General features: G+C 47.3%; 1 protein-coding gene across 1 annotated transcript; it reads right to left on the reverse strand.

The window, feature by feature from the left end:
• Positions 1–536: 536 nt before the first annotated feature.
• On the reverse strand, positions 537–14281 carry LOC141191734 (microtubule-associated serine/threonine-protein kinase 4-like; the record flags this gene model as incomplete). Its single annotated transcript, XM_073661667.1, has 6 exons — positions 14222–14281; positions 7972–8073; positions 7751–7820; positions 7109–7176; positions 6832–6917; positions 537–673 (listed from the first exon to the last, which is right to left on the reverse strand). Coding segments are annotated over exons 1-6 (523 nt in total), but the record flags the coding sequence as incomplete, so codon positions are not given.
• Positions 14282–14531: the final 250 nt, after the last annotated feature.

The raw sequence follows: 14531 nt of genomic DNA on the forward strand, positions 1-14531 counted from the left end.
TATACTCAGATTCATTTCAGATTTTCTTTCCTCTTCAGTTGTAAATTCTGATCAGAAAGTAAAAAAAAACTCAGTAAAGAAATATTCTTATAGGATCTGCTTTGTGTACTGTATATAGAAGAATTGTTCTAGTCCTGTCCCCTATAGTCCTGATAATCTGGCATTGCATTATTATAGGGCAGAATAAGTCCTATATACCGTTCATGACCTAATCTGAGGGGCATTAGATGTATCACTGATATGGAGCAGTAAGCGCCCTGTGTGCCGCCACGTGGTGCATCACTAATGAGCGATATTCTACTATAGGAGACGATGTCTTCTTATATTGAAGTGAGTTCCTGGATGCTAAAACGTATTTTACAGAATCCATGAAAACAATTCCTGGATAAAATTAAGGAAATAGAAATACAGTATGGGCCCATGGAAAAAATAATTGGGATCCATGAAACCTGGACAACATAGGAGACCTAATACAGAAAAACCAAATATTTGAGCCTTGAAGTCAACATTCACCTTTTGATGCTGTACATACATACCTGATGATGGGGACGAGGAGGGCAAGCTGTTTATAGCATTGTCGCTATCAGATTCAGAAAGCGATTCTGTCTGCCTGTCAGGAAGAATCAGGGGGTCGGACCAGAAGACCCAGGAGGTAACTTCCAACTCTCCCATTCTATGATTTAAGAAAAACATGTAAATCACAAGTCAATGCAGAATAAAAGGGGTGGTCTCACTAGAAGAACACCGACTAGAGGGCCTAATAGGACATATGACTGTCATAGTGAGGAAGGTTTTATGCTCCAATCTACCTTCTATGGATCAGAGCGAAAAACAACTAGCAATAATGGCTGGCATGTAATACTACATCTCTCCTACAGTATGGGCAGCTCTAATACGCGTGAATGGCTGCAATTATGGGCTATTATCACCAACGGTTTCTGAAGCCAAAAGCACAATGACCGCTAATCATTGAGGCTGAATTTGATATTATGGTATTTATGTCCTATATTATGTGTTGTGCATATATATCAGCCTGGAACTCCCATTAATGACCCCATAATCTACTCACATTTCTGAGATATTTGTATTGGTTGCTGGCGTACACTCTGGAGGAGACTTCTGGTCCTCATCATTCATCGTTCTGGTAGTGATGGTACAGAGCTAAACATGGACAAAAACAAGATATGAAATACTTTTTTTTACTTTTAGAGGTCTTTTTTGTTTCACATATTTTGGATTTATTGATCACATACGGTACTTACTTTAGAAAGCCTTTCAGAAGATGATGTAAAATTTTGGAAGTCAAGGTTCTCATTGTTCTCACTTGTACCCTCCTCATCCTCTGAGACCGAATGGTCTATTTCAGAGTGATCTACAAAAGTAATGAAGTATTATTAGAGGTTGTTAGTATAAAACAGGCGTCATTTATCACAATATTAGTGGGTACTGATTATTACATTTTATGGAAGACAAGACAAACAGCCGCTTAGTCTAGATGATGTCTTCTTCTACTTACCGATAAATAAGCTGTTGTCCACATCTGAGGCAAGCTGAGGAATGTACTCTGGCTTCTGACTTAGAAGGTTGTTAAAATCTAAGTCACTCAGGAATGGATGACTCTTGATCTCAAGTGATCCTCCTGGAAAAAGAACAAAACAAAAGTGATGTGGACATTGTCAGAGATTGCTTCACATCTGAACAGTTTAACTTAATCTGAATTAATGACATAACTGAGTCAACATGAAGGAAGAAGACTGAAAGTCATAGTGTGGAGAACTAGAAATGGACAATCTGATAGAGAAGTGTTGATCCTCAAGGACATGAGTGATAAGTGTGATAGGTGAATAGTATTATATCTCTTACCTGTCCCAAGTCTATCTGCAGGATTTGTTCTGAGCAGCTCAGTAATCAGGTTCTGTGCATTGGGAGTAGGAGCGGAATTACAATCCCAAATTATGTCACCTGTTATACAGAAAATAAAATCTCTTTACTGGACTGTAAGCTAAAGCAAAGTAAACACCTAAACCAATGTAACTGATCAAAGCAATGGTCGGATCATTCCACTTACCAATGACAATCCTGTCATAAAGCTCAGCTACAGAATCTCCATCAAATGGTACAGATCCCGTGAGAAATTTATGTAGGATTATCCCCATTGACCACCAGTCAACAGGTCTTCCATAGCCTTCTTTGAGGATGACCTCTGGGGCGATGTAATATGGGGTGCCACATAACTGGAAAACAACAGAAGATAAAGATGAAAATGATAAAATGGTTATTATAACACGTTCTCGCCATAAAAACACAATGACAAAAGATAAAATATCAATGGAAACGTTCTCTAGAAATGAAGAATGTAGAGAAGACACAATAGTGTGATGAGATTTGTAAAGAAAAAAAAACATATGCCAAAGGCAAGGTGAACAGATGGGGTATATTAGTTAACCAAATACCAAAGCGAAACAAAGAAAACCCCTTAAAATATAATCTTTAATAGCTACATTTAAAAGCACCCATATCAATATATGAAGACAAAATGCATAAAATGTACAATATATGGGTAGTGGGATAAACGTAGGATAATTGACATGCAGGCTTGCCCCAGAGATCCCAAATGGGCTGAGATCCCGCCTGCCAGTGGAGGTTGACACCCTAGCTAATCGGTTTGGCGCCCCCCTCCACATCGGCACTCCCTCCGTGACCCTATCCACCCCTAGACAGACATATACAGATAATGATGAAAGGCAGACAGTCATGTCGCTGCTAACATGCTGAATGAAAAAAAGGCAATATTCAATGTATCAATTATATGGAAACAGGGAAGCTGATATAATGTAGTTCCACTAGTACAGATAGGATATCAAATGCACCAATCTATACACAATTCAGTATGATATATAAACCATCATTCAGAAGCCTATTATAGATACATAAAGTACATTAGTGCTGGCAATTACGGGCAACAAGAACAATATTATAAAAGCACGTGTGCTCAATTAACGGTAAACATAGGAACATAAATATGTCCAAAGTAGTAACAAGTCACCTATATAATGACATTGAGCATGAAGATAATAGTCTAGGACAGACGGTACATATAGACAACCTCAAAACCACCCTGGCTAATCTATTATCAGGACTGATTTACACAGTACACGTCCAAATGTTGGGACAGAGCATTATCCAGTGTGCGAATTACAAAAAAAGTTGCCAAAAAAGCATTTTAGTCAGCAGTAACCAGAGGACTTATCTGTAAATTGTCCCAACACGTTTCTCCCCCTCCTAATTTGGGGTTCATCAGGGGATCATATTAGGAGATAGCCACAATGAGTCAGTGGACAGACGCGGGAGATAAATACACCCCGATCGGAGAATACTGCTGCCGCCACATTTTATGGATTTTGTCTTTATATATTGATATGGGTGCTTTTAACTGTATCTATTAAAAGTTATATTTAAGGTCTTTCTTTGCTTTGGTCCTTGGAGATTTGTAAAGAACAAGCTAAATTCCTGTAAGTGTTACCCACCTCACGGTCCAGGAACTCCCTGGTGATGTCCTCCGCTAATTCCTTGTAGGTGTTGGTTTTTGGTATCATGACACCAACTTTTGAAATCCCAAAATCGGTAACTTTTATGTGTCCAGCAGATGTAATCAGGAGGCTGTGGAAGAGAAGATGGTTTTAGCCTCACAGACCGTATGATAATAAATGATAACTTCCCCCCTTTATTATACTACGAGGGGCACTTACTTATCCGGCTTCAGGTCTCTGTGCACCACACCGTAGCTATGGAGGTATTCCACAGCAAGAACCGCTTCTCCAAAGTATAAGCGGGCCAAGGGGACAGATAGAGGACCCCTGGTGCTTAGGAGGGTCTCACAGTCACCACCTATAGAAGAAAGGAAATATGACCGGTGAGTGGTTTACACAGCAGATCACCATGATGTATAATGGGAAGTGAGCGGAGACATTGGGATAGGAGAGAATATAAACAGATATAATGTATAGTGCACATAATATTAGTCTGAATCGATGGAGAAATGTCGTCCATGTAACTAATAACATAAAGTGATGTCACATCTCGTCTACAGCTGGAGATACTGACATGCTCAGTGCGGACTTACAGGGAGATCACACAGACAGTGGCGGACAGAGAAATCTCAGGGCCCCATAGCAAAAGTTCTAACTGCACGCCCCTTCAAAAAAAACCCTTACTGAAGTCAATCAATGTTCTCAACAGCAATACACCTTTTATAGCCATTTTAGCATATGATGCTCCCAAAAATGCCCCCACCCACAGACTGAGTTAGATATCCCCACAGTGAAATCTTAATCTAGTTTCACCTTACAGATATAACGTAGCACCTGTCTATAATGTCCCCACTCAGTATGAGGCCAGTCACAGCCCCCTACTCAGTATAATGGTGCCCACAGCCCCCCCTACTTAATATAATGGCCCCCATAGCCCCTCAGACAATATAATGGTCTCCACCACTGCCCACTCAGTATGATGGCCCCCAAAGCCAATCAAACAGAATTAGGATCCCCACACAGAATAAGGACCCCCACTGCACACCATTCAATATGAGGACCCCCAGGGGGTGTAGGGGCATGTACAGTCACCAACTCAATATAGCGGCATTCACAGTCCCCTATAGCCCCTCACACGGCACACCATTCAGTATTATGGTACCCACAACCCTCAATTCTCAGTATTATGGCTTCCACCAATCTCGCAACTCAGTATTATGCCCCCACCAGCCCAACAACTAAGTATAATTGCTCTCACCAGCCCCACCACTCAGTATTATGGCCCTCAGCAGCCCCACCACTCAGTGTTATTGCCCCCAACAGTCCCTCCACTTAGTAGTAAGGCACACAATAGCCCCACTACTCAGTATTATGGCCCCCACCAGCCTCAACACTCAGTATTATGGCCCTCACCAGCCCCACCACTCATTGTTACGGCCCCTACCAGCCCCACCACTTAGTAGTAAGGCACCCACCACTCAGTACTACCACCTCCACCAGCCCCACCTCTCAGTATTATGGCCCCCACCAGTATCAACACTCAGTATTATCGCTCTCACCAACCCCACTGCTCAGAATTATGGCCCTTATTAGCCCCACCACTTAGTAGTAAGGCACCCACCAGCCCCACCATTCAGTACTATAGCCCCCACCAGCCCTACCTCTTAGTATTATGGCCCCCACCACTACTTAGTGTTATGGCCCCCACCAGCCTCACCATTTAGAATTATCGCCCTCACCAGCCTCACCACTCAGTATTATGGCCCCAACCAGCCCTACTACTCAGCATATGGTCTCCACCTGCCCCATCACTCAGTGTTATGGCCCCCACCAGCCCCACCTGTGCAGTGTAAGTACTGAGACTCCACACTACAGATGCAATATTGTGGCGACATCGAAGAACCTGCAGTACACGGAGTCTCGGACCCATCTGCGGAGGCTGAATGGTGGATTTAGGAACCTTTGGCTCCCTGATCCACCATTGTTTTCATCGGTATTCATATTCTGACAATGTGAATACCACTGAAATTGTGATGACAGGTGGTGGAATGGGGCCCAGTGCCGAGCGGTGCCAGGCCCGATCTGACTCACTGGCACCATAGCACTGCTGCACACAGATCAATGAATTTCCAGGCATCTTGGTAATAGAAAACCTACAGTAAACGCACTGTGAGGATGTAACTGTCCTAATTATCCTAATTATAAGAGCAGTGATAAGATGTAAGCAGACATGGGCTGAATATACTACAATATACATGTCCTACCTCCTACATACTCCATGACCACACACAGGTGAGATTTTGTTGGAAAGGAGCAGAGCATGGAGACCACGAAGGGACAATCTGCGAATGTTAGGATGTCCCTCTCCAGAAAGGCCAATGCCACTCTTTTTGGAGTGTTCAGGTTTCGCTTGAACATTTTCTTCAAAGCAAAGATCTGGTGTGAGTCTTTATGGTGTGCTAAGTAGACGGCACTGGAGAGAAAGAGAATCAATGGTTAGAATGAATCTTTACTACAAGAACATCTATAGAAGTCATTATATAATGTTTTGTACTAATGTTTAATGCTAGAAGTCTGTCCGTCACTGGAAGTCCATGTCTAGAATTTGATAAAAGATCACTACATAGATCACCTATGGGAGGTGTCCACAATGCCACGTCCGCCGGAGCCCTCACCCAGGTCACATTACAGGTGAGAGAATCTACTGAAATTATTCTTGGGCAGATTCACTACATTAGACCAGTAGATACGATTCAGTGCAAATAAAAGTTGGTCCAAATTAAAAGTGCTCCAATTGCCATAACATGACGTTAATTATGCTCCCGCATACCCCAAGACATAACAACATAATAAATGGAGGGGAGCGAAGGAGTTACAAAAAATGAAACCCATTATAGCCATTTGTCCTCTGTGCCAGTCTTTATTGCTGAGACCAGGGAGTAGACTCACATGGTCATGGTGGAGGTTGGGGGGTGCAGATGTCATTGATGAAATTTCGTGTCACCCCCTCACTTGACCATGTGTTGCCAATTACTCTTATCAGTTCGCTAATGGATTCCGAAAAGAACAGACCGGTGCGGAGGAGGGGGAAGCTCTGATGGGGGTGGCAGTGTAAGAACAGATGAGGGTCTAGGACAGGCAGGTGTAATATATTATTCTATTTTAATCCCTTTCCTTAATAGTTTGTTTTCCTACAGATCATATAATTTCCCTATGATAACACTGAAGGGCAGAGCACAGAGTCTGGAGCATTGTCATTGGGAACCTTGAGAAATGTGGATTATGCCAACAGAAAACTCACCCAAAACTTCCACTGCTGATCAGTTTGGATGTCCCATAGTCGCTCTTATGCGGCTGTCTTGACGGGGTCAATGATTTGATCACGCTCTATAAAAGAATAAGAAATTATATAAAGATATAGAAGCTGCTGGAAAAAAGCTCCAGATGCAAAAACGTCTCCCTTCTGTCATCTCCTCTTAGAATAGAGACATCCCATGGTTATATGGGGACAATACTGGAGGTGTCATTCCCACCCCATAATCTGGTGATACACCGACATCTCTCTCCATGATACTTACACCGTCAGATTCTTGGATCTCCGGGATCTCACAGATTCTACTGTCAGCATCCGCCAACACAGTTGTTTCTAAAAGAGTGAAAAAATTATGAAGAAATAAAATGTATTAGACGATATTAATCCTACATATATATTACAACAATATAACTCAGACATGACAAGATGTCTGTAAATGGGAATAATACTTATTATATAGGGATTCTAAATATGAGAACGTATGGCGCATCCATGAATAAACGTAATGGAAATGATGAAGGACTCCCCCAATCATCACATGAATGAGGACCCCCCCACCCTCGCTGTACATGTGAGTGATGGTAAGAGAGCTGAAGCGTAGGAGCCATATGCAGATTATCCTGGAAGTGCACTGGGGGCGTGTCACAGTATGGATTTCTTCTTCCACGCCCCCAGTGCACTTCCATGCTGATTTGTATACGGCTTCTACATTAGATTTCCCTTGACTGAGACATTGGATTTCTGCAAAAAATTATTACAGAGAAATGGCCAGTACAGTCATTCCACAATATGCAAAAATGTGCTGACAGGTTCCCATTACACAGAATATACAGAGTAAATGTAAGATTATTCCCTGTTCTCTATAATATCTGGATATTTCTTGTAGGAGGTCGGGTGATCGGCTTACCTGTAGTCAGATCGCTGTTCAGTCCCGGGATTAGATTTTGCTCGTCTTTGGTGTCGCCTTCTGCTGTTTCCTGATAGATATAATATATATAATTAACATGTGGAACCTTACACTAAATCATCACATAGATAAATCAGGAAGGACTAAACCTGCATTTACAGATGCAGCCAATTGTAACTGTACAAATCAGACGTGTGCTAGAGAAGATGACGGCTCCTTACCAGGCGTTCCAATGAGCGGGCCGGACGCTCCAGTACACACAGGACTTTTTCGGCCAGGTCTTTAATAAAAGCCAAATCTCCATATTGAGATCTTTCTTCAGCCTAAAAAGAGGAAAAGAAACAAAAAGGAAAATTTTGAGATGAGAAAGGTCACAATGGAGGAGGCCGCCATTGTATGTGACATTTGCTCCTCTCTGCAGATACAATAACTCTGGGGACTCATCGTGTTTTATATTGGAGGAAAGAAACTTCTATCCCACCATTATCTATAATATAACCAGGGATGGGTCCTTCTTTCCGAAGCCTCTATAGACTGCGCAAGCGCACTGTACCTGCACAATGTGGCCGCAGACAGAAGAACACATCCAGACCGGGAGGAGGACGGGGATGGAGGAGGAGTGTGGTGCCAGAAATAGAGGTATGCGTCATTTCATCATGGCTATGGGGGTTCTCCTGCTAAAAGTGGGGAGGCTATGGAGGCAGTGGCGTACCGCCAATGGCGGCAGGCCACGCCACTGCTATGGGGCCCGTGAGCCGGGGAGGGGGGCCCATAGCAGTCGCCTGCACCGTGTATGCCCCGCATCGGGGCCCTTGCAACAGGCTCCGCTCCCAGGCCCGGCGTTAGCACCCGGGCAAGTGCCAGGTCCCTGAGCAGGCAGGGGGCCCCACTCCGCTCAGGGCCCCGGCACAATACTTACCTCTCCCCGTGCCTCCGCAGCTCCGGTGTCTTCCGCGTCCTGTGCTGTGACGTCTCAGGTTAGAGGGTGGGATGACGTCTTTCCACCACACCCTCTGCTGAGCAGTCACAGTGCAGAGCGGGAAGACAGCGACGCTGAGGAGTCCGGAGCAGAGCAGCGGCAACAGGTGAGGTGAGTATGTCATTTTTTTTTTTTTTTTAATGTATGGAGGCCTGGGGCCCATACACTATATAAGGGCTCGTACACTGTATGGAGCACTATATGGGGGCCAGTATTCTGTATGGAGGACTATATGGGGGCCCATACACTGTGTGGAGGACTATATGAGGGGCAGTATACTGTATGGATGACTATATGGGGGCCAGTATTCTGTAGGGAGGACTATATGGGGGCCCATACACTGCGTGGAGGACTATATGAGGGCCAGTATACTGTATTGAGGACTATATGGGGGCCAGTACACTGTATGGAGGACTATATGGGGGCCAGTATTCTCTATGGGGGCCAGTATTCTGTATGGAGGACTATATGGGGGCCAGTATACTGTATGGAGGACTATATGGGGGCCAATACACTGTATGGAGGGCTATATTGGGACCCATACACTGTGTGGAGGACTATATGAGGCCAGTATTCTCTATAGAGGACTATAAGGAGGCCGGTATACTGTATGGAGGACTATATGGGGGCCAGTACACTGTATGGAGGACTATATGCAGGCCAGTATACTGTATGGAGAGGACTATATGGGGGCCAGTATTCTGTATGAAGAATGTCTTATACTGTGTGGAGGACCATAGGGAGTGCATTATACTGTGTGGAGGACCATAGGGAGTGCATTATACTGTGTGGAGGACCATAGGGAGTGCATTATACTGCGTGGAGGACCATAGGGAGTGCATTATACTGTGTGGAGGACCATGGCGAGTGCATTATACTGTGTGGAGGACCATGGCGAGTGCATTATACTGTGTGGAGAGGTGTGGGGCCATTATACTACAAGGAGGGCTGTGTGGGGGTCACAGTTGAGGGATCATACTGTGTTGGAGTCACCATACTTTGCCTTGAGAGTTGAGGTGGGGTACGGTAGAGTCATTATACTGTGCATGTGGAGGAATTCACCATGGGGGTAACATACTGTGTTTAGGGGGGGCACTGTTGTTGGCATCATACCTTATGGGGAAATAAAAGAGGAATCTAGGACTTCAGCAGGAGAAAAATTACTGTGTAAAGGCTGGAAAGTTATGAGATATGCTCTTCCTTGACCCCCGACAATTTTCACTTTTTTGGAGGGGCTCCATTTAGCGCTTCTGCTATGGGGCCCCATGATTCCTATGTACGCCCCTGTATGGAGGTCTCCTGCTGGACGTGGGGAGGCAATGGGGGTCTCCTGCTGGATGTGGGGAGGCTATGGGGGTCTCCTGCTGGATGTGCGGAGGCTATGGGGGTCTCCTGCTGGACATGCAGAGGCTATGGGGGTCTCCTGCTGGACATGCAGAGGCTATAGGGGTCTCCTGCTGGACGTGAGGAGGCTATGGCGGTCTCATGCTGGACATGCGGAGGCTATGGGGGTCTCCTGCTGGACGTGCGGAGGCTATGGGGGTCTCCTGCTGGACATGCAGAGGCTATGGGGGTCTCCTGCAGGACGTGCGGAGGCTATGGGGGTCTCCTGCTGGACGTAGGGAGGCCATGGGGGATCTCCTGCTCGATGCGTTGAGGCTATGAGGGTCTCCTGCTGGATGTGGGGTGGTTATGGGGGTCTCTTGCTGGACATGGGGAGTCTATGGGAGTCTCCTGCTGGACGTGCAGAGGCTATGGGGGTTTCCTGCTGGACGTGGGGAGGCTATGGGGGTCTCCTGCTGGACGTGGGGAGGCTTTGAGGGTCTCCTGCTGGACCGGGGAAGGCTATGGGGGTCTCCTGCTAGACGTGCAAATGCTATGGGGGTCTTCTGCTGGACGTGGGGAGGCTATCGGGGTCTCCTGCTGGACATGCAGATGCTAAGGGGGTCTCCTGCTGGAGGGGTGGAGGCTATGGAGGTCTCCTGCTGGACGTGGGGAGTCTATGGGGGTCTGCTGCTCGACGTGCAGAGGCTATGGGGTCTCCTGCTGGACGTGGGGAGGCTATAGGAGTCTCCTACTGGATGTGGGGAGGCTATGGGGGTCTCCTGCTGGACATGAGGAGTTTATGGGGTTCTACTGCTGTACATGGGGAGGTTATGCGGTATCTTGCTCAATGAATTGAGGCTATGGGGGTCTCCTGCTGGACGTGTGGAGGCTATGAGGGTCTCCTGCTGGACGTGAGAAGTCTATGGGAGTCTCCTGCTGGACGTGCAGAGGCTATGGGAGTCTCCTGCTGGACATGCAGAGGATATGGGGGTCTCCTGCTGGACGTGAGGAGGCTATGGGGGTCTCCTGCTGGACGTGCGGAGGCTATGGGGGTCTCCTGCTGGACGTGTGGAGGCTATGGGGTCTCCTGCTGGATGTATGGAGGCTATGGGGGTCTCCTGCTGGAGGTGGGGAGGCTATGCGGGTCTCCTGCTGGACATGCGGAGGCTATGGGGGTCTCCTGCTGGATGTATGGAGGCTATGGGGGTGTCCTGCTGGATGTGGGGAGGCTATGGGGGTCTCCTGCTGGATATGCGGAGGTTATGGGGGTCTCCTGCTGGATGTGTGGAGGCTATGGGGGTCTCCTGCTGGACGTGGGAAGGCTATGAGGGTCTCCTGCTGGACCAGGGGAGGCTATGGGGGTCTCCTGCTGGATGTGCGGAGGCTATGAGGTTCTCCTGCTGGACATGGGGAGGCTATGGGGTCTCCTGCTGGATGTGGGGAGGCTATGTGGTTCTCCTGCTGGACATGGGGAGGCTATGGGGTCTCCTGCGGGATGTGTGGAGGCTAAAGGGGTCTCCTTCTGGACGTGGGGAGGCTATGGGGTTCTCCTGCTGGACATGGGGAGGCTATGGGGGTCTCCTGCTCTATGCATTGAGGCTATGAGGGTCTCCTGCTGGATGTGGGGAGGCTATGGGGGTCTCTTGCTGGATGTGGGGAGGTTATGAGGGTCTCCTGCTGGACCACGGGAGGCTATGGGGTCTCCTGCTAGACCTGCGGAGGCTATGGGGGTTTCCTGCTGGACGTGGGGAGGCTATAGGGGTCTCCTGCTCGATGCATTGAGGCTATGGGGGTCTCCTGCTGGATGTGTGGAGGCTCTGGGGGTCTCCTGATGGACGTGGGGAGGCTATGGGGGTCTCCTGCTGGATGTGGGGAGGCTATGAGGGTCTCCTGCTGGACCGGGGGAGACTATGGGGGTCTCCTGCTAGAAGTGTGGAGGCTATAGGGGTCTCCTGCTGGACGTGGGTAGGTTATAGGGGTCTCCTGCTTTATGCATTGAGGCTATGGGGGTCTCCTGCTGGATGCAGGGAGGCTATGGGGGTCTTCTGCTGGATGTGGGGAGGCTATGGGGGTCTCCTGTTGGAGGTGGGGGGCTATGGGGGTCTCCTGCTGGAGGTGGGGAGGTTATGGGGTTCTCCTGCTGGACATGGGGAGGGTATGGGGGTCTTCTGCTGGACGTGGGGAGGCTATGGGGGGTCTCCTGTTGGAGGTGGGGAGGCTATGGGGGTCTCCTGCTGGACGTGTTTAGGCTATGGGGGTCTCCTGATGGACATGGGGAGGCTATGGGGGTCTACTGCTGGACGTGGGGAGGCTATGAGGGTCTCCTGCTGGACCGGGGGAGACTATGGGGGTCTCCTGTTAGACGTGCGGAGGCTATAGGGGTCTCCTGCTGGACTTGGGGGGGTTATAGGGGTCTCCTGCTTGATGCATTGAGGCTATGGGGGTCTCCTGCTGGACGTAGGGAGGCTATGAGGGTCTCCTGCTGGATGTGGGGTGGCTATGGGGGTCTCTTGCTGGACGTGGGGAGTTTATGAGAGTCTCCTGCTGGACGTAGGGAGGCTATGGGGGTCTACTGCTGGACGTAGGGAGGCTATGGGGGTCTTCTGCTGGACGTGGGGAGGCTATGGGGGTCTCCTGTTGGAGGTGGGGGGGCTATGGGGGTCTCCTGCTGGAGGTGGGGAGGTTATGGGGTTCTCCTGCTGGACATGGGGAGGGTATGGGGGTCTCCTGCTGGACGTGGGGAGGCTATGGGGGTTTGCGTGTGCGCATACTACGCTATCCAGCTGCATTTTATTGAAGACACTCTATGTGTGAATTCGCAGACACAGTGTCTTTAAAAAAATGGTGCCGAAATTGTACCAATAAAAATGCTTGTCACCAGGGCGTAGAACGGGTTCAATAGCTAGTTATCTATATGGAGAAGTTTTGTGCGGAGCGTCCGCTATTTACCTGCTGCAGTAATGTCCTGATGTTATGGAGTAAATCCGTCACATACTCTGAGGTGAGATGACCTTGTTGGTGTTTGGTCAGGCAGTTCCTTACTAGCTGCACCACCAGCCGGTGAGTGAAGCTGAGGACGCCATCGGGTGGTAGAAGCACAATGTTAGGGCGATTGTTGATAAGAATACCCCATAGTGCTTGTACCTGAAAATTATCCAGAAAAAATCCGGCCATAGTGAGAAACTGTAAGTGCGCTCAGTAACTAGCTATGGAGCCAAAATGGCACCCGCTACCCTGTGTACATTGTAGAAGTAGTGACTGTGAGCTGTGATGTCATAATGGGCGAGCATCACCAGTGATGTCATGATGGAATCTTGTGATAGAATCTTCAAGAGGCGACTCTGCACAAACAGATGCTGCCGAGCAATGTGTACAGTGGAAACTCCATAGAATAAAATCCATCTCCATGTTATCATGACCGTTCTCTTTTATTTCCAGTTAGAACACAACCAGTATAAGGGTATGTTCACACGCTGCATTTTTGCAGCATTTTTTGTTCAACAAAAACCAAACTGGTGGCAGGAAAAACACTGAGTAAAATACGCACGTTTTTGCTGTGTTTTTAATTGTTTTTTTTCTCATTCATTTGAATTGGTGAAAAACGCTGCAACGGCCCTAAAAGGATTGACAAGCTGCAGAATACAAAAAACACTAGAAAAGAAACGCAGCATGTGAATGAGACTTCAGAAATCTCATACACTAAGCTCGTACTTTAAAGTGCAGTGTTATTGCCGCAGAAAAACAGCCAATTGTGAACACACCCAAAAGATATACTCCGTCATATGGGAAATAATGTGTAGGTTTATTCCTCATTTGTCTTTTTTTTCTCCATAGAACATTTTAGTTTACTATTAACAACTGTGACAAATATTGAAGGTATTGAAGAATTAATAAAAAGTGATAAATTATTTACATCATTGTCATTGATCGTTGTGTCTTTATAAAGTTCAATCCTTTACCTTGTTGTGTTTAGGTCGCGAGATCGTGCAGCTGCAGGAGCGGTGAGCCGCTGTCAGAGTCGGCCAGACTCCCTATAAAGCCGGTTTCACACGTCCATTTATTTCCAGTACCGGAAAGGAAAAAACGGTACCAGAGATATCCGTGTCCCGTGTGTCCCTGTTTGTCACACGTGTGGCAACAGTGTGCCGCATCAGGATCACACGTACCGGCACCTGGGAATTAGCGTTACATTTTAGTGGGTTTGATATGGTTATTTCTCCTAACATCCATCCACAGTTTTAGTAAAGTGCCGTGAGCAGCAGAAAGTGCACACAGTGTAAGATCCTCACCATGGTCCTCCACACAGTGTAAGACTCTCGCCATGGTCCTCCACACAGTATAAGACACTCGCCATGGTCCTCCACGCAGATTAATGCACTCCCTAAGGTCCTCCACACAGTATAATGCACTCCCTAAGGTCCTCCACACAGTATAATGAACTCCCTATGGTTCTCCACACAGTATAATGAACTCCCT

The sequence above is a fragment of the Phyllobates terribilis genome, unplaced genomic scaffold (genome assembly GCF_046119375.1).
Source record: "Phyllobates terribilis strain yellow unplaced genomic scaffold, ASM4611937v1 Scaffold_51__1_contigs__length_9155689, whole genome shotgun sequence".
Taxonomy (NCBI): Eukaryota; Metazoa; Chordata; class Amphibia; order Anura; family Dendrobatidae; genus Phyllobates; species Phyllobates terribilis.